The sequence below is a fragment of the Colletotrichum godetiae genome (genome assembly GCF_030913485.1).
Source record: "Colletotrichum godetiae strain CBS 193.32 chromosome Unknown BDP55scaffold_1, whole genome shotgun sequence".
Taxonomy (NCBI): Eukaryota; Fungi; Ascomycota; class Sordariomycetes; order Glomerellales; family Glomerellaceae; genus Colletotrichum; species Colletotrichum godetiae.
Window position 1 is genome coordinate 1,702,230 of NW_026851249.1, and position 21,467 is coordinate 1,723,696.

General features: G+C 52.2%; 9 protein-coding genes across 9 annotated transcripts; 5 read left to right on the forward strand and 4 right to left on the reverse strand.

Annotated features, from left to right (window-relative positions):
• Positions 1 to 1,049: 1,049 nt before the first annotated feature.
• Positions 1,050 to 1,905, forward strand: BDP55DRAFT_736456 (uncharacterized protein; the record flags this gene model as incomplete). Its single annotated transcript, XM_060580355.1, has 1 exon — positions 1,050 to 1,905. The coding sequence occupies one exon, from the start codon at positions 1,050 to 1,052 to the stop codon at positions 1,653 to 1,655; it is 606 nt and encodes a 201-aa protein (XP_060437083.1). The 3' UTR covers positions 1,656 to 1,905.
• An 863-nt stretch (positions 1,906 to 2,768) lies between these two features.
• BDP55DRAFT_625565 (uncharacterized protein) lies at positions 2,769 to 3,488 on the forward strand (the record flags this gene model as incomplete). Its single annotated transcript, XM_060571493.1, has 1 exon — positions 2,769 to 3,488. One exon carries the CDS (start codon positions 2,769 to 2,771, stop codon positions 3,486 to 3,488), a length of 720 nt encoding a protein of 239 aa, XP_060437084.1.
• Positions 3,489 to 4,142: 654 nt separating this feature from the next.
• BDP55DRAFT_722556 (uncharacterized protein) lies at positions 4,143 to 4,777 on the forward strand (the record flags this gene model as incomplete). The annotated part of the gene is made up of 2 exons (XM_060578626.1): positions 4,143 to 4,701; positions 4,761 to 4,777. The coding sequence occupies 2 exons, from the start codon at positions 4,143 to 4,145 to the stop codon at positions 4,775 to 4,777; spliced, it is 576 nt and encodes a 191-aa protein (XP_060437085.1).
• A 102-nt stretch (positions 4,778 to 4,879) lies between these two features.
• BDP55DRAFT_598152 (type I phosphodiesterase/nucleotide pyrophosphatase) lies at positions 4,880 to 7,549 on the reverse strand. The gene is made up of 2 exons (XM_060571016.1): positions 5,569 to 7,549; positions 4,880 to 5,513 (listed from the first exon to the last, which is right to left on the reverse strand). Exons 1-2 carry the CDS (start codon positions 7,409 to 7,411, stop codon positions 5,062 to 5,064), a joined length of 2,295 nt encoding a protein of 764 aa, XP_060437086.1. The 5' UTR covers positions 7,412 to 7,549; the 3' UTR covers positions 4,880 to 5,061.
• A 1,763-nt stretch (positions 7,550 to 9,312) lies between these two features.
• BDP55DRAFT_736473 (uncharacterized protein) lies at positions 9,313 to 11,539 on the forward strand (the record flags this gene model as incomplete). Its single annotated transcript, XM_060580356.1, has 6 exons — positions 9,313 to 9,546; positions 9,601 to 9,765; positions 9,861 to 10,059; positions 10,114 to 10,349; positions 10,440 to 10,628; positions 10,661 to 11,539. The coding sequence occupies 6 exons, from the start codon at positions 9,313 to 9,315 to the stop codon at positions 11,495 to 11,497; spliced, it is 1,860 nt and encodes a 619-aa protein (XP_060437087.1). The 3' UTR covers positions 11,498 to 11,539.
• Positions 11,487 to 12,934, reverse strand: BDP55DRAFT_641261 (uncharacterized protein). Its single transcript, XM_060573385.1, has one exon. It carries the CDS (start codon positions 12,644 to 12,646, stop codon positions 11,582 to 11,584), a length of 1,065 nt encoding a protein of 354 aa, XP_060437088.1. The 5' UTR covers positions 12,647 to 12,934; the 3' UTR covers positions 11,487 to 11,581.
• A 1,146-nt stretch (positions 12,935 to 14,080) lies between these two features.
• Positions 14,081 to 15,245, reverse strand: BDP55DRAFT_538604 (uncharacterized protein; the record flags this gene model as incomplete). Its single annotated transcript, XM_060567965.1, has 4 exons — positions 14,081 to 14,210; positions 14,270 to 14,302; positions 14,368 to 14,915; positions 15,003 to 15,245. 4 exons carry the CDS (start codon positions 15,243 to 15,245, stop codon positions 14,081 to 14,083), a joined length of 954 nt encoding a protein of 317 aa, XP_060437089.1.
• An 853-nt stretch (positions 15,246 to 16,098) lies between these two features.
• BDP55DRAFT_17799 (uncharacterized protein) lies at positions 16,099 to 16,763 on the reverse strand. Its single transcript, XM_060565800.1, has one exon. The coding sequence runs from the start codon at positions 16,627 to 16,629 to the stop codon at positions 16,264 to 16,266; it is 366 nt and encodes a 121-aa protein (XP_060437090.1). The 5' UTR covers positions 16,630 to 16,763; the 3' UTR covers positions 16,099 to 16,263.
• Positions 16,764 to 17,342: 579 nt separating this feature from the next.
• On the forward strand, positions 17,343 to 20,185 carry BDP55DRAFT_641268 (uncharacterized protein). The gene is made up of 4 exons (XM_060573386.1): positions 17,343 to 18,710; positions 18,820 to 19,249; positions 19,333 to 19,621; positions 19,714 to 20,185. The coding sequence occupies exons 1-4, from the start codon at positions 17,543 to 17,545 to the stop codon at positions 20,107 to 20,109; spliced, it is 2,283 nt and encodes a 760-aa protein (XP_060437091.1). The 5' UTR covers positions 17,343 to 17,542; the 3' UTR covers positions 20,110 to 20,185.
• Positions 20,186 to 21,467: the final 1,282 nt, after the last annotated feature.

Consider the following 21,467-nt stretch of genomic DNA (forward strand, 5'->3'; position numbering starts at 1 on the left):
CACGAAAGGGGCAATCCGGACTGACACCTCCAGTCTAGCTAACGCCGTACTTGATCCAGTCGCGGTGAACCTAGACCGCGCTGCATTGTGTCCCCGGTCAGTGGCCGTCGACTCCGATGCGGACGACGTTGAACGTCAGGGGAAGATTGCCTGGGGTGTATAACAACTCAGTCATGGCAGTATCGCCAACTTTGAAAGATCGCAAACAGTCTCCCCGGCCTTTCACTCGACGATACGCTCGGTCGTTGAGGCCCCAATCCTTCTTGAAAACAATCTTGGCGGTCAAGTGGTGTCGAGGAAGCATGGCGTCGGGACTGAATGGCCAGTTCGTTTCGGCACGACCTCCGCCCGGTATACTGTAAGGAGCAATGATGGCGTCCATGCCCGGTAGCTGATCTCGTGGAAAGAAGAATGTTTTGGTGCCTTTCGGGAGTGGTCGCGTGGGCAAGTACGATGCTTCAATGCTCTTATACATTGTTATGAGCTCGCTAGTCCAGTCTGCGCAGAAATGAACGACTATTGCACTCTGGACTACCATGGTGTGATCGTGGAACGTGTTCTGGTAGATGTTGTGGTGTTGACGGTCGGCAAAGTCGTCAAACCGAACGGGACCTTTCACGCAAAGGAGTGCCTGCCTACTCAGACTCCTGATATATAACTAGCGAGGAACGACGAGGATGAAGTACGAGTATAGGCGAGGAAACATCTGCGTCCACCTCCTGCCTCTTGCTCCTGTTAGGACACAACAGGCAGCAGTTGTCCAAACATTCTTTCCGAAGCACTTCCCTCAACGTCACTTCCAGTGTTGAACTTGGAACCCCCTGGAAAGAAATGCTACACATTCCCTCCCCAGTAAACCATCTTCATGAAACAACGACAGGTATTCTGCCTGCACTAAGCATCATCTCTGTCTATTGCATCAATTCCGCATCTTTCCGGACGCAAACGGCGTTACGTTGAAACAGTTTGCATACGATCACTTCGCACCGAGGCCCTCGCAACATTTATCTCAGGAACGCACCAAGCAATACTTGACCTCACACAGCGCAATGGGGTTCCCCTCTGGTATCGTTCTGGTTCTGAAGCGCGACTGGACTCCCGAAAATCGGATTTGCAGAAGTTTCCGTTCCGACGGCTCTGGGGGACCTTTCATCCCAAAACCTATCATCCTGCAAAAAGGTTTCGTTGCCTGGCTTCCAAGACAAGAACCATCCCGGACACCCGGGGACTATCGCGAATGGGTTGCCATCGCGCTCTACTACCCGTCTTCACCGGTTCTCTTGGATTCAAATAGAAGCGGGAGTGTTCTTTGGGATTCCTTGGAAGACTACTACTACCCGAATGATATTCGCCTGGCACAGGTTCCGGTCTCTTATCTCAGCGCCGAAGTCTTTGTTTTTCGAGATTTCGTGCCTGGAGTACCCGAATACGATACTCTCGTCGCCCAGCACCCTCATGGAGAGGTAGGCATCTTTCTGAAAGGCGACGTAGCCACGCACGAGGAATTCTCCATGTGCCCTCCCACGATTCTCAGAGTCCGCGGTGCTGATCGGACCGCCGATGGACAAAGAAGACACTGTCTCATTCCTTACAGCTTTGTGAGATATGGGATCCCACCCGGCCCGAAGAACCGAACCTTTGGTCCGAAGCTTTGAAATAGTCTCTGAACTATTCCAGATTGACGATGGCATCTATGTACGTTTGGCTCGGTAAGCTGTATTCTCGGGCTAATGGATCAGAGTAGGAAGCTGACAGCGATAGAGTTGGCAATGACTGCACTTTCCAAGGGATGTTTAGGAAGCAAAACGAAGTCGAGAACAAGAAACCTTCGCAGGCCAGGCGGGTTATAGCTCTCGCAGCTTCTGCAGCAGGATACATCAACAGAACACCAGGCCTCCCTGTACCGTAGAACTAGTTTGAATTACAGCTGCGATTCCCAAAAAACTTGTGACTAATGGATTTGCACTTCTCTGCTAGACATGATCACTGAACCGCTTCATATTGCGTACGTCTCGCGAGTTGGCATCACAGGCGTTTGCAAGATGCTAAAGGCCTGGCTAAACCCGTGTCTCTGTTTGGTAAGATGATGCAGCTTTCCTCTGCTCTTCTGCGAGTGGTGGTCAAAGGTGACTACAGGCAGCAGCTTTTACTACGCTCATGTTAAAGTCAGTCGAACCTCACTTGAAGTCTTTGATGCCCGAACTGTAGACCTCATACCGATCCTCAAGGCACCACCGGACTTTCCACACGTGACACCCTACTTCCACCACCTGAATGGAATACACACAGGAAGATGCCTTTAATATCCCCCTCAACTCCATTCTCGTCACCAGCCAGCAGGCGCCCTCTAGGTCGGGGGTCAGGTCAAACTGGCTGGATGGTGGAGTGATGTAAGGTCAACATCTAACGCCAACCAGTCTACTCGACAAAAGGCTTAGCGAGTACCCGAGTTCGAATCCCAGTATGGGCACCAAGAGATGTAGCCACAGCGGTGATGAACTCTTTTTTTATGGTCTCTAATGATTTATTCCTTTGTCTTATTTATAAATAGACTTCCTTTCACCCGTAAAGACAGCGTAAGTGAGACCGGCTCTCTCTTCAGAATCGAATTGCCTGGCAGGCAACCGCAGAAGGTCTCCCATAAGTATTGAATCAGAACTACCCAAAGCCAGATACAATTATCATCTCCCACATCTCTCTCACCCATTGACACCGCAATCGCTCACAAACGCTCTCCACTCACACTCACGTCTGTCTTCACATTGAAGATGTGGTCGCCCGCCGACAGACCTTCTCCTACGACGACCCTCAACAAGACCAACACGTCGAAGATGCCTTCCACCTCAGATCAGCCTCCTCATAAATCAACTCCTATCGGGGAGAACCCCAGAGCCATCCTGGAAATTGCTACACGAGTCTCCGTTCAGCTCAAGCACGATTGGACCGAAGCCGAGGCCATGTTCGCCTTCCTCGTCCATCCTACCACAAAGCCCTTCCTTCTCCTCAAGTCAGGCACCACAGCCCTTGTCAACTTAAATCAGAAGTCCGAAGGCCCATTGGTTAACCCCCTCATCACCATACAGCCCGTTCAGCATACCAAGACCGGCCTTACCTACGTGCTTCCCTGGGTCGATGCCGGGGTTGACGTCCCGGCCCGGTCCCTCCGCATTGGCGTTCGCATTGTCAAGGCTTTTGGATCCGGTGTTCCGGAGTTTGACAACATGGCGCTCAAGACTAGCACCAAGACTAACACCAAGACCAACACCAATACCTCTCAGTCCGAGAACGAGTCTTTCAAGGCTGGGGATATGGCCGTCTACAACCACTTTGCCATTGACGTGCCCGACATTATCTTGATCAAGAAGCTTGGCATCAGCCCTGCTAAACATCCAGGGGGATATTACGTATATGGCGCCGAGCAAGCTACTCCTCGCGACTCTTTCGAATATGGCTTGCAGATGGACGGTCCTGTGACTGTCAAGAAATAGTTCAGCGCTTGGTCATAGGTCAGTATTGACATTCTCGGTAAGTGAAGTTGATTCTTGGACACGGATGGAGACTGTTCTAACTGTAATTGGCAAATGTGTACCCTGGCTTAATTTGCAATCCGAGACTCGATCAGGGGCACGACCGGGGAGGAAGTTGCGCCGAAGTTTGGTCAACCAGGAGCGTGGAGGAGTCTTAGACAGTCACACTGATGGAAGGTGCAGATGACGAATGGAGATAGACCTGATTAACTTGGTAGCACATTCGGGAATATACATGTGCTCGTCTCTAATAAACGCTTCGTGGTGTGGTCCACGTGACCTTCCTAATTCCATATGCCTCCTTCTTCACTTGTGTTCGTACCTACCTAAGACACCCACGCAGTCTTCGTAGGCAGCCTCTAAGCAGGCGCTGGTGCTTCAATAGGACTTTGGATTCCTTCTTCCATCTTTCTGAGCGGCAGGGAGGAATATCTCTGCTGACCACCTACACTCTGATTCTGCCCCCGACCTTGTTCAACACGCAATATCCTCCTGCCAAATTAAACCCTGGGAAAGATTCAGAGTAAGCATTAAAATCTCCAGCGCCATATCTTATTAACACAAGCTGACCGATTCACAGCTACGACAAGCCGAAGCACAATCTCGACTCCCATCATGGCAACTGAGAAGATCGTTGCCGTCCAGCTGAAGGAGGACTGGACCAAGGAGAAAGCATCGCTCGCATTTCTCTTCCATCCAAACGTCTATCCCTTAAGAGAAGTGAAGAAAAACACCATGGCTTGGCTTCATCTAGACCAGAAAACCGGTGGGCGCGGTACCAACGAGTGGGCTATCATCACACCCCTCACGATGACAATCAATGGGCCGGTCAACATGTTTGACGGCGATCATCCTCAAATCGCTGTTCCGTGGCAGCTTCTCCGCATCGGAATACGCGTCACCAAGGACTGGGTCAGCGGCGAGCCTGAGTTTGACAGGGTAGAGAAGCTTTTCGGGGCCACTGCATTCCTCGAGGGCGAAATGCTGATGTGCGAAGAGATGAGCAACCCTCTTCCGGATCTGATCAATGTCAAAGAAGCCTATTTCGATACTGAAATAGGCTTTAACATTTCACCGTCTGACTCTAGTACCATTCATCGCGATTTTATGGACTTCGCCTATCAAAAGACAGACAACTGCGTCAACGATCGCGTCGCGATAAAGCAAAGCGCAAGTGAGATGTCCTAAGTAGTGGACTACGCGGAATATCGTTTATGCTAAAGATATCTTCAGAGGAGACGACGTCTTAGCTCTGGTAAGTCTGATTCGATGCATACCTGAGGTTCCTGAACTGACAATCAAGGTTGGCAGCGAGGGCGAGGGAATTAAGACTTGCCTACAGCGAATGAGCAGCTGCATGCGAGGCGGGATGAGTCGGTTGGCGAGAAAAACGAGCAATCAATGAGAAGAAACAACAACCTTGGGGGGTTCAGTCTACAGAGAATACAGAAAATCGCCGGGAGTATCAAATGAAAATCACAATATGCCTCCCACCCGTGAACGCCAAATCATGTACCTAATTCTACACAGGAAATCATTCCGACCCCTCCTTCTCTTCCGATTCCTTATCCCCCTTTGATCCCTTGATCTTGTCCCAAACCTTTCCAAACTTATCCTTGAGCCAATCCCAAACTCCAATCATGGCTTCCTTGCCCTTGTGTATGGCGTCTTCATCAGCTCCTTCGCTCTCTTCATCATCATCTCCTTTCTCGTCATTGTTCGACGCCGGCGCGGAAGGCGTCGGCTGGGGAACGGGGTCCACCTGGATGGACTTGTCGGGGGTTGCCGACTGTCCCGCTGGTGGTGTGCTGGCAGGAGCGGGAATCTGGGTTGTCGTGTACGGAGGCACAGGGTCCTCGGGCTCTGGAGGCGTATCCTCAGACTTGTGAGTACCCATAGTGGTGAGCGGCAGGCGCAGTGTGCCGTTGTTGGGCTCTGGGATGAGACCGACGGAGTCGCACAGAATATTGTACACATTGATGTTTTCTATTGACGTTAGTCTGGACCCATGGCAAGGTATGAGATAAAGGGGCACACTTACGGAAATTGTCGATCTGGCTGTTTGGCGGATGGGGGAAAGCCGGTCCGCGGGCAATGAAGATGGCGCGCATGAGAGGATGCTCATGATCATATCCATGCAACCCGCGGGGGTTGTACACCGTACCATCCTTCAGCGCCTTCTCGACATCCATCTCTTCCTTCGTGACAATGGCCCATCCGGCCTTAGGCACGATCCACAGCGGCGCAATGCGCTTGTTCTTGGAGAAGTGGTAGCGCTCGGGCATGTTGACGTCGCGGAGGTAGACCTCAAAGTTGGGGTTCGTCTTGGACTTCTCAACCAGGCCATCATATAACCCCTGAAGATCGTCGGGGTTCTTCGGTCGGAGACCGTACAGAGGCCAGCCATCGGTGTGCTCAATCTTGGAGGTATCGACGAGATCCTCGAGCTGCAGCAGGCGTGCCGTATCTGTCGTGGCCATGCCGTGATCGGATACAACGATGACGTTGACAATGTTGGTAAGGTTGCGGTGCTCGAGGGCCAGGAAGAGCTGATCCATCATAGCATCGGCCGACTCGATAGAAACCCGGATCTCCGTGCTGTTCGGCCCGTATCTATGGCCGTCCGCGTCGACGTTGGGCACATAGGCAGCGATGAGCTGGGGCCGCATGTCTTCGACCTTGGCAGTCTTGTCCTCCATGCCCGGCTTGTCAAGGAACTCCAGAATTCTGCTGACCTTGTTGTCAAGAATTTCCTTCCCGTTGAACTTATCGAGAAAGGTCGGCTCAACACCAAGGATGTGGGCTTCGCTGCCCGGCCACATGTGGATCGCCGAGCGGATTCCCTGCCTCTCGGCCGTTACCCAGAACGGCTCTCCGCTCCACCACTTCGCATCGAGACTTCGCGCCGGATCGGTATAGTAGAACTCAGCCTGCATATCGGGATCCCAGAAGGTGTTTCCGACGATACCGTGACTCTCGGGGTGAAGACCTGTCGCCAGCGTATAGTGATTCGGGAATGTTACAGACGGGAAGGCCGGGAGCATGTACTTTGGCGAAACACCCTCCTTCACGAAAGCGTTCAACCTCGGCGTGATCCCGCGCTGCAAAAAGTCGGCGCGGAAGCCATCGAGACTGATGATGATCGTCGTCGGCGCGAAGAGCGCCGTGCCATTGCTGACGAAGTCGGCCTTGTGCGCCGACCTGCTGCTGAGTGATAACTTCCACGCCACTAGGAAGAGGATCGCGAAACCGACGGCAATCATGCTGTGTATGACCATCCAACGGCGCCAGCTCCTCTTCTTATCGCTCTTCGCATTGGTCACTATCTTGAGCCTCTGTCTGTCGAGTTCGTCGCTGTCGTCCCTTTCGCTGCTATCGCCGGTCGAGCTCCCCTCCTTCATGGCCCCTTCTTCCATCTCATACATCAGCTCGCCGTCCTCGCCGTAGGTCGCCTTCTCCAGCAGCCGCTCCTTCTTCTGTTTCCTCCTCGTGCGGCGCTGTTGGCGTCTGTCCTTTTCGTTGAGGAGATCCTCGGACGAGCCATCTCTGGATCCGGGCCGCTGGCCGTCTGGGCCTCGGCCGAATAACTTTAAGGGGTTCGGGACAGCGAGTCCAGATCCTCGGCGTTGGAGCTCCTTTTTCTTGCGCGTCTCCTCGACTAGTGTCTCGATCTCTTCTTCTTCCATGAAGACTAGACTGTCGGCTGCGCGCAGCTCGCGGCTGTTCCGGGCACGCAATTGCAGCTGGTCATCGTCGCTATCGCTGTCCTGGTCGCTTCGTGTGCTGTGGAGGGATGAGGCGTCGTCGTCGTACGTATCGGGGGCAAGGAGGCTAGTGTTGTCGCGGTCCGCCCGGGACCTTGCGCTGGGACGGCGTATCGACATGTTCTGACGGGGGTTGCCGGAGGGCAAAGGCGAAGTATAGGTCGTTACTTGGTCATGGACCGCGATGTTTGTGCGACGTAGCCTCTTCTTCTTTGAAGTAAACGCCGAGCCGAACAATTCTTTCCCTTAATTTCTCTGGATCCCAAAATCGCTACTGGGACTCGAACCCCTGGGACGGACCACCTTGATGGCAACCCTGGCTTATCGCCGCGATAAAGTCACGTGGGACTCCGCTTGGCTGCATACCCCCCGTATTCAGGGTCCATTTCTCGGCCTGTCACTGGCCCGTCAGTCTGGAAACGGGACCGAGCACGGCGTGGCTCCGGTCCGCATGACCCACTTGGCGCGCAGGCTAAAATGAGCTCTATTCTCGGGGCTCTTCCTCGGACTATGGGCCAATATTCGATCGTCTACTCATTCTATGACTTTTCTCCGTTTGATTCAGTTCTCTGAGCGCGCTTCTTGACACTGAATCATTGTCTCATGGACATGGGTTCTGCGTAGAGCACCATTGGCGTGACTTTGTCTTTCAGAGTTCTGAGTTATCACTCGGCAAGTCTTCTTTCGGGATGCCGGTTACTTTATTTCCCACCCTTCAGGCCTCTCTACCAGCACATAAATGCTTCAAGAATCAGGAGATCAATCGCACGGCAGAAGCCACTTCTCTAGTAGGTCTGATTCGGCTGAAATATGCGCCAGTAAATTTTGTGCATTCAATGAACCATATCGAAGCTGTGTGTCAGGAAGCTGAGCAACTCCATGCTCGGCAGTATCGGCATCCTTGTGTGCCGTGATGATAGTGGCGCTTTGCATCACCTTCCTCATACTGTGCTTGTATCGAGAAAAGAAATGGGGTCACAGACGCGTCTCAGTAAAGGCGTTGGAGCTCGTCTCCAAGATCATTATTTCGGGAAGTCTTGTATCAATAGTGGTAGTTCGTAACACCACAAGTCCTCAGCTGGGAATACGACTTCAGCTTGAGACTTCTACTGTATCCGGACCGCTGATAGTCCATGGTCAGAGGCCTCGACAGTTGAAAAGTACCAGTCTTAGACTCTCAGGCTTTCATGAAAAGGCATGTATCTTGTTCGTGACACAAGTCGGCGCCACCTTTGAAACCGCTGAAGCTGTGCTCGTACTGATTGGTGGCGTTGGATAAAAAAGCAAGTTTGCATACGCTCACTCTCCCCTTTTTGTCTCACACCCCCTCGTCTTATGATACACCAGGTCCTGCAAATGTGATTCGGAGGCAGACAGCTGCAGCTGGAGGATCCTGCCAGGGTCTCCGAGATACCCCTGAACAGTCATGGTGGCACTATGCTTTCGAATCTCGTGCAAAGGAGAGCGAGGTTCCGTTGCGTCAAGTCTCTCCTTGGTGATCATGAGAAGAGTCAAGACTCTCGACGGGATCCCATCTGCTATATACTTCACAGTCAAGTAGTGTGCGTTTAAATATTCGTACTACGTCGCAAGAACATCTTTCAGAGCTTTAGCTACCTTGATAAGACCGATTTCGAATCCGAGACTCGCCGACATTTTCCAGCGCCATGCGCCGATTTCCTTCCTTGAACACCAGCGTCGTGTTTCGGGCGCCATTTTGGAGTCGTGAACATGGGAGCCCGAAGAGTGCGTCCAGTCCAATCATCCGCTGGAACCCGCATAACGAGGTCTTTCGACGCTTCTCCGATGACGCAACGGATAAATAGGGTGGGTTTGACCGGACGACATTCGAGTAAGTCAGATCCTGGAAGGTACCCGTCCGTCCGAAGATGTGGGCTCTTGCAGCACACCTATACCCGCCACGGCGATCTCGCGGTGATCACTTGCTCAGAGATATTATGGAAAAGCTGAAGTGGCATACAAAAACGTTATCAAGTCACTCCAGTCTCATCTCAATAAGGATGAAGTTGCGACAGTACCACAGAAAGGCACCGTTGGTAAACAGAGTGCCCAAACCAGAACTTCATCGGATTGCTTGGGATATACAACGAACCAAAGAGGCGAATCTAGGGGAGGAAAAGACTAAGAAGCTTATCGAGTGGTTGGATCGCTACCAGGGAGTATTTGACATTCTGTCGCAGGCGGAGTTCTCAGGTCTATCGTCAATCTGGGGTGGTCTGAAGTTTGTACTCTTAGTAGGTAGTCACCTCTCTCATACTCTGATGGCAGTCTTACTTATTGAATGACAGGTGACGAAGAAGGATTCTCATGTACTTTCCAAAGTAATCGACGTGATGATAGAGATTGGGCGGGATCTGGAAAGAATACGAGGGTACACTGCGCTGTATCAAACTCCGCGAATGCTCGAGTTCTCGGCCGAACTATATGCAGCGATAGTTGAATTTCTGGAGAAGGTCATCAAAGACGCGAAGAATGCAGAGAAGAATATCATATGTATGATCTTAAACCAGCTTTCATGCGCTATACCACAACTAACCAAATCATAGAGCGTGCGATGACGGACTTTCTACAGCCCTTTGAGGTCCGATATGGAGAACTTGTGGCCAAGATGAAGAAAACGGAAAGACGCATCCGCGAGGACGTAGAGCTATGCTTCCATATCAGGCAGGCAATGGTACATCACGCAATAGACAGATATCAGATAACACTACCGCTTCAGAGGCACACGGTGCACCAAGCTTTCAAGTGTACGCAGGGTGGCATCTGAGAAAGATGGAAGGAAACCCGCTGACGTGTCGCAGCCGTCTCTGAGAACCCCACAGCAGACTTGTTCAAAGCGATACGGAAGAATTTGTTCAAGAACTTCGAAGTCCAGGCCGGATTCCACCAAGAGTTGCAAGCCACGTACGAGGTCACCACGTCAAAAGCGTGGATCGAGTGGTTCAAAATGGAGCAGAAATACGTTCCCTCAAGATACTCTCACGAGACAAAAGTGATACAGGCAGAGTGCGACGCCCCGGATCCGCAGCATTCCCTGGTCTAGAAGAAGCAGCACGTCCTGTCAGCGTATTTAATCTGGACACGCGGGATGACAGCACAATCGGCGATAGCATCACTCGTGGATCAGATACTAGTCCAAAAGCCGGAGGTCATGATAGACGCTGGGATTGATTTGGAGCAGTTCAAAGAGGCCAAGAACAAAGTGGCGGCTCTCTGGAAGTTCTTCCTCTACCTTACTACAGTTCTCTGGGGTTGCATGAATTATATCACCATCGGATCCGTCGGCGAACAGGAGTTTGCCATCGTCGGAAAGTTTGTACGTATGGCGAAGAGCTGGAAGGGACCGAGGGACCGCCTGTCAACGTGACACTCATTCATCCGTTCAACGACAACCTTGCAAGGACAGATGATGTCGTGGACCTTGATGACAAGTACGATATTCATCCGCGACTTACGACGACGGACACGATGCACCATGTGCTACTTCTAGAAACGAACTCCCAAAGGAAGATCTCGGACACGATCCGAAGTCTTTTGTGGGAGACGGTCTGGCGGGAGGTGCGATACGCCGTCATTGGCATTGCCCTCACACAAGTTATAGAGGTGATACACGTCGCAGAAAACAAGGCTGCCCACGAAGCGCCAGTGAGAGGCCAATCGGCTTTGCCAGACGGGGGTTCCAAGAGATGGGTCGCTGTGGTAGGAAAGTGGACAGCAGCCTCCTGGTCGATAAATAACATTCGGGAGCAGATCCAGCGGTACATTGACATTGTCGACATTCATCTTCCACCCGACAGGGAAAAGCGGTTGGAGTGTAATTTGATATTACTGGCGTTTGAGCAAGATAAGGAGCTCGGCTCGCAACTAACGTTTACCCAACGGGAGGCAATATGGGTTGACGTTCAGGAAGCCATCAAGCCGGGAACGGCGAAGATATTTTGTGGAGAAGTAGAGGAGCTTGTAGTTGCGATACTCGAAGACTATCATAACGAAGGTTCCAATGATGAGGAAAGCCTAAAAGGCCTTTCTTTCCCTCTTGTTGACGCATATTTTGGTGAGGGCGGGCGATGGAGAGATTCGTTCTCTGAGAATCAGGACTTGGTCGCTGACGGGATGACGAATGCCATTGAACTAGGGTTTGCGGGTCTGATTCAAGCGCTGGCATTGCAAGAGACGGAGGAATAAAAGGGCTTCTGCGTTGATTTATGAGTATTTAGAGGGAATCTGTAACTTAATGAGATCATCATTGATACGCTTTTCCGTAGCCATCTAGCACCAAGCATAATACTCATTATCCTCCCACACGACCTCACCTTCACCCTTCCACCGCAGACTGGGAATGCTGCCATCAAGTCTCTCGTCAAAGACAACCCGCACGGCACCCTCGGTCCTGTCACTCACCCTCTTCGCCGAAGCCGAGACGCCCTCATCAGGGTTCCAGACCAGCACCTTTACGAGCCCCCATTCGGCGGCCTCAATCACCGCGGCCTGCAGCAGCGCAGTGACATCCGCCTCAGGGTCGCCAGCCACGCGGAGGACTTTGAGCTTCTTCTCGCGGAAGTCGTGGTCCCAGTACACCCACGCCTTGCCGTCGACGGTAGCCGCCCCACGGTGCGTCACTTTGCGTCCGGAAAGCTGCTTGGCCATGAAGCTGTCCCGCGTAAAGTGCCAGAGCATCTGGTCGGCCGAGGGCGCAAAGGCGACGTGCGTCTTTCCGTCCTCGGGCAGATTGGCGAGCTTCTTCTTTAAGAGTTCGACGTCCTTTTCGCAGTAGGCGGGGACCTCGTTTTCCTCAAGGTATCGTACACCGTCGGGCTTGCGCAGGACGGAGGGATCATCGGGGATGAGGGAGACTTGCAGGGACGGATAGACGGACCAGCCGAGGCGGGCGTAGTAGGTGAGACCGATGTCGCTGTAGAGCGCGCTTGCCTTGGAGTCGACGTCCATGGCTTCCTTTAGGCGGTTCAGTAGTAGCGTTGCCATGCCGTGGCTACGGTAGGTCGGGTTGGTGTAAACGGAGGCGATGGCGTAGGCCTTGTCCTCGCGGAGCGTTGAGGAAGAGGCATCGCGGATGAGGAGAGTCTTTGCGGTTGCTTCGCAGGATGAGATGATGTGCTCTGGGTCGGCCGGGTTGAAAAGGACGTAGTAGTTGCACTGAGATGAAAGCGCCGTCTTGGAGAGCGCGACCTCGCGGGCCATGTAGTTCTCAAGGGACATTGGCGGGGCCCATGAGACGCCGTTGAGGCGCCATGCGGCCTCACGCTGGGCGGGCGTTGCGGAGGCGAACCTGACGTCCTTTTCCGAGCCGTGTTGGGTTACAATGAGATCAGCCATATTGGGCTGCGCGATGAAAGTGAGGAAGCGCGGGTGAAGGATGAGTCAAAAAATAGAGAGTCGAGGTTGCTTCCAGGTGGATGAGATGAGGTTGTAGTAGTCGCTCGGTGACCTGCGTTTCAGCTAGGACACCAACACTCAGACTCTTTAAATATGACCGAGGACTTGACTTTCGAGTCCTTATGAGAAGTGAAATAAGTCGCTATCTGAGGTAACGAATGCAAGTGAAGCTGAAAAGGCTCGACTTGACGTGGGGGGACTCATGGCAGATTCGCGGGGCTGAGTGGGACATCCCCTGGCGGGGTTAGCAAGTCCCCAGGTCTGGCTAGAACCACGCCCTTGCGATTGGTGATCCCACCACCAAGCCGACTGCGGGAAATCTTCACAACGGCCACAACCTTCACAACCACCCAAAAGGTATGCATGCCAGTGTGGCTTGCTTGCATCTTGTTCTTTCAAGTCGAACAATGACCTGACCTCGCTCAAGTTCAACAACGGCCACAGTGTAACCTCGGCCAGAAAGGTTTGAGGCATATGCAAGACAGGTGTGGAGAAACACTGGCATAAGAAAGCTACATGTAATTACCGACTGGTGTCGACTTTCTAAGGTCAGTTAAGACTTCAATACTGTGACCCCGAAGCCATACGTATAATACTGTAAGAACCATCTCGTTGCAAAAAGGCATTTCAATCTCTTAAAGTGCATCCCTTGGAGACATTGGTATGATTGCTTGATAAGTAAACTTTGACACTTGACTGAGGTGCAGGGAAATTAATAATGGAATTTTTACTACGGATTTAAATGAAAAGCTACGCTGGTCAGAGATAGGCTCAGTCCGGACCAAGGGGATCGAGACGTTCGCGCTGTTTGAGTGCATGTCGCCAATAGTTCATTTGTACCCAAAGGCAATGAGGTGACCTTAACACCGCATGACTTGTCAACATGCAGCACCGATAAGAGACAGAAAAACCCTCCCCCATGCTACTGAAGCGACAGTGAGTTTGTCGACTTGAAGTTACCTCCGATGTCGCTCCGGCCTAAAGGAACCGGGCCGGCGCCGGAGTGGGGCCGTATGGCGCAGCCAACTAAGGCTCACGTTAAGGTATCGAACTGGAATGCCAACTGATGATTGAAACTAAGTCGAGAGCGAACAGAAGCATCGCGAGGTAACGAACTTAAATATGACTAGCCTCATATCAGAGTATATCTGGTTCTTACCTTAGATTCTAAAAAGCGCTTGGATTCGTGTACTTCCCAGCCAGGTTCGTTCCTGAGAAAAACTTCAAGGCCATCAACACTACAACGAGTCACGAATCCCAGCTCATTACGCGTACTGCTTGACTTGGAAAGTCATATCAATTCATCGAAATCGATACCCCAAATTCCAGCCGCGGTTCCCACCGTCACAGAATTATGAGGCTCGGAGGGACTGTTTACTGTGAGAATCTCGGACGGACAATCATGTCCTTACTAGATGTTGTCCGAATAGGGACATTCGCGTCTGCAGGAAGGTCTCTGGTCTTGGGTTCGCGGTAACTATGCCAAGATTGACGCATGAAAAGGCTGCGGGAAAAGTGTTAGTCAAAGATAGGGACGTAGAGACAAGATTTGATTCCACTTACACTTGACCAGCTGTGAAGGAGAGGTCCTTGTCACTGGAAATTCGTCAGTATAGCCGTCTATCACATACGCAGCTCGCACAAAAAGAGGTTCAACCCACCACATCGAGTACGCCATGTAATTCCAGACCAGATCTTCGCCCGGAAAGCCAGGGCACGTGTCCTTACGCTTGCATGCGAAGTTTTCGTGTCGGGACTGCGGCGTGTCCGGGACATAGTCACCGTCGGGGACGGCGCAGCCGCCCTGAAACGGGTGGAAGAGCCCCAACCAGTGTCCTATCTCGTGAACTACCGCCTTGTTGAACAGAGGACCGTCCATAGCGCTATAGCCAATGACGACGCCGTCCCCACCAAGCGATGTTCCTTGGGCTCCCGGGACAACGATGGCGCCTGTCAATAAATCAGGAAAAGAGGCGTACCCGAGGAGGCCGATATTCAACTTCGGCACAATGTACAGATTCAAAGTCTCGGGTCCGCCGATGCGAAGCGATTGCTGCATAATCCGAGTTTGGGTATATCGGTCCTCCATGTGGTTCATGTCGGCGTATGCGTCGTTGGCGACCTCGTACGTCTCGATGGGGCCGAAGATGATGCCGTGCTTGGCGTAGCCTTCCTCGAGGGTGGTCCCGATCCGCTGGATTTCGTGTCTCTGATTGAGAATACCAAGTCAGTACGTAGGTGCGCATATAGACTGAAAGACATGGTCTTGCTAATGAGCCAGTGGTGGGATACTTACGTTTTTGACCGACTTTCGCTGTTCTTCCGTTCCGACCAGGAAGACCTTAACAGGTACGTGAATAGAGTCCTGCTCTGTGTTCAAGGAGCGCTTGGAGAATGCCTCAAGAGCGGCCAAGTCGTCTTCTCTTCCAATTCCATGAGCTTTATCACCCTGGCCGCACCAGTTGAGCGGGTCCCTTGCGATATTCAGGGAAGAACGCTCAGATGCTTGGGCAAGTGCGACGCCGACAAGCGACGCCATGCCAAAGATAGGGAGCATCATGGTATGGAAGATCATGGTGTGCGTGTATGTATGTCTCGGGCGACTGGTCAGACTGTTGCGGTGGTTGTTGAAGATAATGACCTGCGATGTGATCAAAGGAGTGAATGGTACGCAGGAATGAATGTTGCGACTTGGAACTTTTCACACTTAGGGACCCTCATGGGGTTTAGATTAATATGTTGAATAGAATTTTCCGCTATCTGATTTCTGAATTTGAAAGAGTCTAAACTGCCATGGAAGACAAGGTGCAAACACAGAGTTTGCGGGTCGTTATGCGAAAACTAGGGCTTTAGAGGCTCAAGCCAAACCACGGTTTCCAACCCTTGTGGTCTTTCAGACTCGAACCTTCCGTTTGTTGCAAGCTGACTTTCAACCCCCAGGGTTGTATTCTCCTTCAAGAGCCGTCGTGTTCAGTTCCGCTCAGCCCAACTATGTCATCTGCGTCTCCGAAAAATTATATGACAGAGACTGGAACAATTCCGAGCCGACCCGCGATCAAGGGCACATATAATCTCGAATTGCGCAGAGATGGATCTGGAAGTATAATTCAAAGAGTGTATGTGTATGAACGATTATTATGTCGCGGGGCAGGGACGGTTTGTTGTCGTGAAATGGGGCCAATGGCCCTGATAACCGAGCAAGTGCGGTTGGCATTCTCATGGCAATGAAGCATGGCCAGATCATATAGACCGATGTAAGGTCTGTAGCCATACGCCCGTTGCGGGTATAAGCGCTAAGATGATTCGCAGTAGTCGTCGTAATAAAGCAGAAGGATCAGCAAAAGGCTGACGCCAGCCCGGGACTCTGAAGGTCCCATGTGATGCAGTAGAGCGTAAATTGTATGCCCAGATGGGTCTTTCGTATCTGCAGGAACAATCAAGCCTTCTTTAAAAGACGCTTGAGTAGATTCTTGCTCGATGACGACGAACCTGTGGAAAAAACGTTAGCAATCTCCGTCTTTGTTATTTTCGGAAGCCAGGCGGTTCCGAGTTGCCGGTCAACCATATAAGGCCGAGGATGATGGGATATGGGTTCGATGGAGAATGGACTGTAGGGATTGAGATAGCTTACCAGAGATGTCGCCATTGGCTTCGTTCTTCTCCTTGGATATCACAGGAACGCCCTCCTTGTCAACGAGGGTTGACTCTGAAGACATGGCGCCGACAGTTGCTCGCGGTGCCGGAGCAGGCTGGCGGGGCCTACGAGGCATGGCAGAAGCCTGCATGTGAGGGATGATGAAGGCTGATTCGTAGAAGGAGCCCGACATTGTATTGGTGTTTGTCTTGCTGTTACTTTTCTTGCTACTGTCTGTCTTGTCCTTGAGGATGGTCTTGAGATATTGTTGGGATTCGATGGAACTCATGTGGAGGAGGAGGAGTAGAATGGAGAGGTAGTTATTGGCTTGTTGACTTAATGGCTCTTTGAAGTATTGTCAATGGATTTGTAATGTACTGAATGTCGTGCTTGATTATATACGGCCTAGATCTAAGGTTCCGGTAAGGAGGTCATGGGCGGGTCTTTTATATATCACGAGCCTGATGTTGATTTCCAATGCAAACGCGGCTTCGGCAGGCTTAGTCCCCAGTTGACTCACGAAATGGCACGAATGCACGTCCAATGTACATGGCATCATGTCAAAGGGCGCGGTTGTGAGTCGTAGGTCTGAAAAAGTTCACTTTGGTACAAGTCTTGTCAATGCTAGTGTCTGTTTCCGACTGGGGGTAAGACGGGGGGATCGTTGCCGAAGTGGAGGTGCCCGCCGGCTCTCCGACCTAGGAGGAGGATTCCTAAAACCAATCACGCCTCGTTCCCAATCCTCGGGCTGAAAGTCGCATCGGCTGGTTGGTGAGTGCTCTTGGCGAGAAGGCTTGTACGGCCAGTCGATTTGGGCTAGACCTGCACGACCAGTCTGACTAATTTCAACTTGGAGTTTTGTTCGGTCAGTCGAGTCGGGTTAGAGAGGTGGAGGAGTCAAACGATGAGAATTTAGTAATAATAGGATGACGGCTGAAAAGAATGGGGACCAGCGGACGGCCAGGATCCACTTCCGAAGCCGACCCCAACCGCCCGTGTCCCCGAAGCCGAAGCCGAGACCTTCAATCACCAACTTCACGCGGTCAACGGTCGAGCCGACGACGTGTTGATGGGATTTTCCAATTCACTTCCCGAGGTTTCTCTTACGAAACAACGGCTCGAATTTTCAACCTTGTAATACGGGGAACATAGTGGACTTTTCTTTGATTGACTGAGTAGAGAGAAGAGTTGTGTTCCCAAGTATGGATTCAACACAAACACCGCCCCGGCTCTTATTTCGAAAGAACGGGCGACCGCAGGCGTGTGAGCCGTGCCGAAAACGCAAAGTCGCCTGCGATCATGCACAACCAGTATGCAACAGATGCAGAAAGTCGAAGCGCTCCGGGGATGTGTGCGAGTACATTCTCAGCGACAGTCCGGCAGCATCAAGAGAAACCCCAAGACAGACTCGGCCGCGGGAGCAACGGCGTGCTTCGAGGGCGCCGTCTGTTCCCCTAGCTTCAACCCTTCAGCCTACCCCAACATCATTCTCGCAACTAGGACCCGGGCCCGCTGTGGTATCACAGACGGCATCAACGGCTACATCCACAACATCGCCCGCAACATCCACCACCCGGCACCGCCCCTCACTCCCCGCAAGTCTCCCCACCAGCCCGGACTCGGCCAGCACGGCAGCCACGCCCGCAGTCACGCCCGCAGTCCTCGGCATCGGCTACCTCGGCTTCACCTCCTTCTGCGGCATCTACGAAGAGACCAGATCAAGTCTAAAGCAGCTCCAGCCGTCCACCGCGGCGCCCATCGGCGAGATCGGGACCACCGCGTACTGCGGGCTCGAGTGCTCTCCGCCCCTGACGGCCCAGGCGCTCGAGACATGCCTGACTATCCTCCGCCACGTCCCGGACCGCGAGACGGGGCTCAAGCTGTTCGACAGCCACTTGAACCCGAGCGATGGGTGGATCCGCCTGGCGGCAAAACACATGATGATATCGCTGTACGACACGTTTCCGCAGTACTTTTCTGCCAACGAACATGAGCGACGGCCGGATGACGCCCAGATTACCGCCCTCGCTCGCACCATCTGTGGTAACACTGCAAAGTGCGTGTCTGACGAAGAATCGGACCCGGCCAAGTGGATGGCGCAGTTCATCGGCACCAATTTACGGTGGGAGTCGTTGGGCGTGATGTTTGCGTACTGGGAGCTGGCGGCTCGATATCTCGGACCGTACCGGCCTGACGTCGGCTCCCGATTTCAGTCTGTCGATGAAGGGACGAAGGTGGTTATGCAGTATCGGTATTGCCTTGGCGCTTGTATAGAGTTGACCAAGGCTGCTGGGAGTGGGGGGAATACACTGCTCCTTTTCATGTGTTCGAAGCGGACAATTATCGAGTCGCTCTTCTCGGGCGATGCTAGTAAGTCGCATCTTTTTTTTTTTTTTTTTTAGGCTGCTATCGTCTATGTTCATGGAACGAAGCAGTTTTATTAATCTCAGTGTAAATGCCAACTGACGATTCGTCTTAGGCTTCGCTTGCTGGCAACTCCACGCAGAGACAGTAGCCCTATCCACCTTCCTCGGCTTCCACGACGAAGTCGCAGCGGCGCCGGGGGTAGGCTACAAGCCGACCGTCTGCTCCGAGATCAAGCGCAAGATCTTCTGCTACATCTTCTACGTAGACAAAGTCCTCGCCTCGTTCGCCGGCCGACCGCCCCTCATCAGCCGCCGGTACGCACGCACGCCGCCCCCGCTGGATCTAAAGGACGACCACCTCCTCTCCGATGAGGCCACGCTGGCGCGCCACGTGGCCGCACTCGACGAGAACGGGTGGAACACCGAGGGCGGGCTCTACTCGGCCACTATTATCCGGGCCCGGGTGATGCTGGCACAAATCCGGGACGAGATATTCGAGATCGCGCTTGGTCAGGGTTCCGTGACGCTGGTGGAGGCATTGCTGTAAGTGACTAGAATAGCAAGCAGTTGCTATTCCGAACTCCCATTGAAGACATGAAAGGCGTTACTAAATTTCCATTGTCTAGAGAAATCAAAGAAAGGCAACTTCGGACAGTTGCCGGGTTCCCTGATGTTATGATTTTGAAAGAAGAAGACATACAGAATAGGAAACTTGACATATCGTTGCTATACACTCGACTAATCATGAAGCTGGAACACCTTCAAAACATGTTCTTTATCCAGCGGCTGCTCGCGAAAAGGGGACACGACGATGGCGCCTTGCTGTCTGTCAGCTTCGAGATGGTTTCCAAAACCCTCATGTTTTGGACAAACATGGACCGCCTGTCTTGCATGAATGGAGACTTTGAATGGCTCGTACGTACTCAAACCCCGAAGTTTCCTCCTTCATTCAGTATCTCTTGCGCAAGGACTATCTTCAGAACACGAAGAAGACTTACAGTCACTAGGTAATGGCTTACGCCGCCCCAGGAGGCGGCATCCTCTGCCTCGAGCTCCTAAAACCCACCCTCCACGGCGGCCACCACCCACAGAACCCCCAGGTCTCCCGCTCGAGCATCATCCAGAAGTTGAGCCTCCTCGTCGGCTTCCTAGATTGGGTCAGCCCCACGGCGCCCAACGGCGACCTCTGCGCAGACTGCAAAATCATCATCCAGCGCGTCCTCGACCAGGCTCTCAACAGCCCCGCGGCGTCGGCCTCGTCTGCAGTCGACGGCGGGTTGCCCGGGGTGTTGGATATCCCCATGGACTGGGATTTCTCCACGCAGCTTGATTTCAACTTTGATTTGCTTGATACGTTTGACTGGTTGCGTCCCGAGGTGCCTTTGAGTCAACAGTCGTCGTAGTGGTTAAGTGGTTAAGTGGGGGGGGGGGGGGGGGGTGCATAGCACTTATCTATGTTTTCGTTTCCTCAAGCCCCCCACGCCACTCCCTCAACAACTTTATACCCAAATTCTCTTGTTTTCTATAACTATGGGGGTATGAATAGATAATGGACTAGCCGGAATACCTACATAGTACCGTCAGACCATCGAATCATAGACCACCCAAGCCAAGTCAAAGATGAGTAGCGGCCATGAGCTGCTTCTTAGATACCTTTATGCTCGAGCATTACGAACTCGGTTCCAGCGTCCTCGATACACTGGCATCACTGGATATCTTGATGTCTACTCTAGTGAAGTCTTGATATACCCATATGGAACTCATCTATAGCCTTGACCCCGATAATTGTGTGTTTTTAGAGTACGTTTTAGAGTACGCTTCAGGTGCCTCGCGAGGTCCAAGACTGAGAAAGGAGAAACGACTGTAACCTCAATCCACTGTATACGGGATCAGCGGTCGTCATGATTTGTGTTCACGACCGAGCTGCGTCTCCCTGCTGCACAAGCTGAGCGCGATAGCGGCTATGTACACAGCATCAAGGCAAGCTCATTTGACAATGTGAATAATTTTCTAGCAGCACCAGATGGGCAAGGGATACCTTACGTGGATGACAAATTTCTCATCCTTCGGTAGTCAAATCAGTGGCGAGCCGCAGGCCTTCACATTAGCAAAGACCTATCTCATCAACTATCACATAGCATCAACAAAATCACATGGACTTTACGAGAAGTAATGACGAGTTGCATATTCATCTCGTCTTATTTCCTCATATCCACCTATCATAAACCTCGACATAAGGCAGAATAGAAAACTCTGGAGAGAGATGTACTGACGCCATATAGCAGTTGATGGGATAGTTTGACCGAGACAGGGGCCTGCTAATCAAACCACTTCGTGGTGTAGACATAATCCCTTTTCCTTACGATCCTGTAGGCTGAACTGTCATGAGGAAAGTGCAGACCATCCATGTAGCATGTCACAACGACGGGCAGGGCTCTACCTGAACTACGGCATCTAGAGACGGCCTGCGTTGAGCCAGCCAGCTCCTCCTTGACAAGACCACACTCTTAAGCAGTGCAAGTATGGATCCTGCCGCCTACTGTTGAACATGACAATTATTAGCATCATCATACCACATCCAGGCGCCCGTAAATATCGCAGCAGAGTTTCCTATGCCGCACCATGTCATCTTCGCGGGCAGGGTAACTGGCCCCGCGATCGCAGCCCAAGCAATACTGAAACAAACAGAACCCCAGCATGTGCAGAGAATCGCGGCCCTATAGTGCTTGTCATCCCTCTCGCATCTGCCGACTCTAAATGA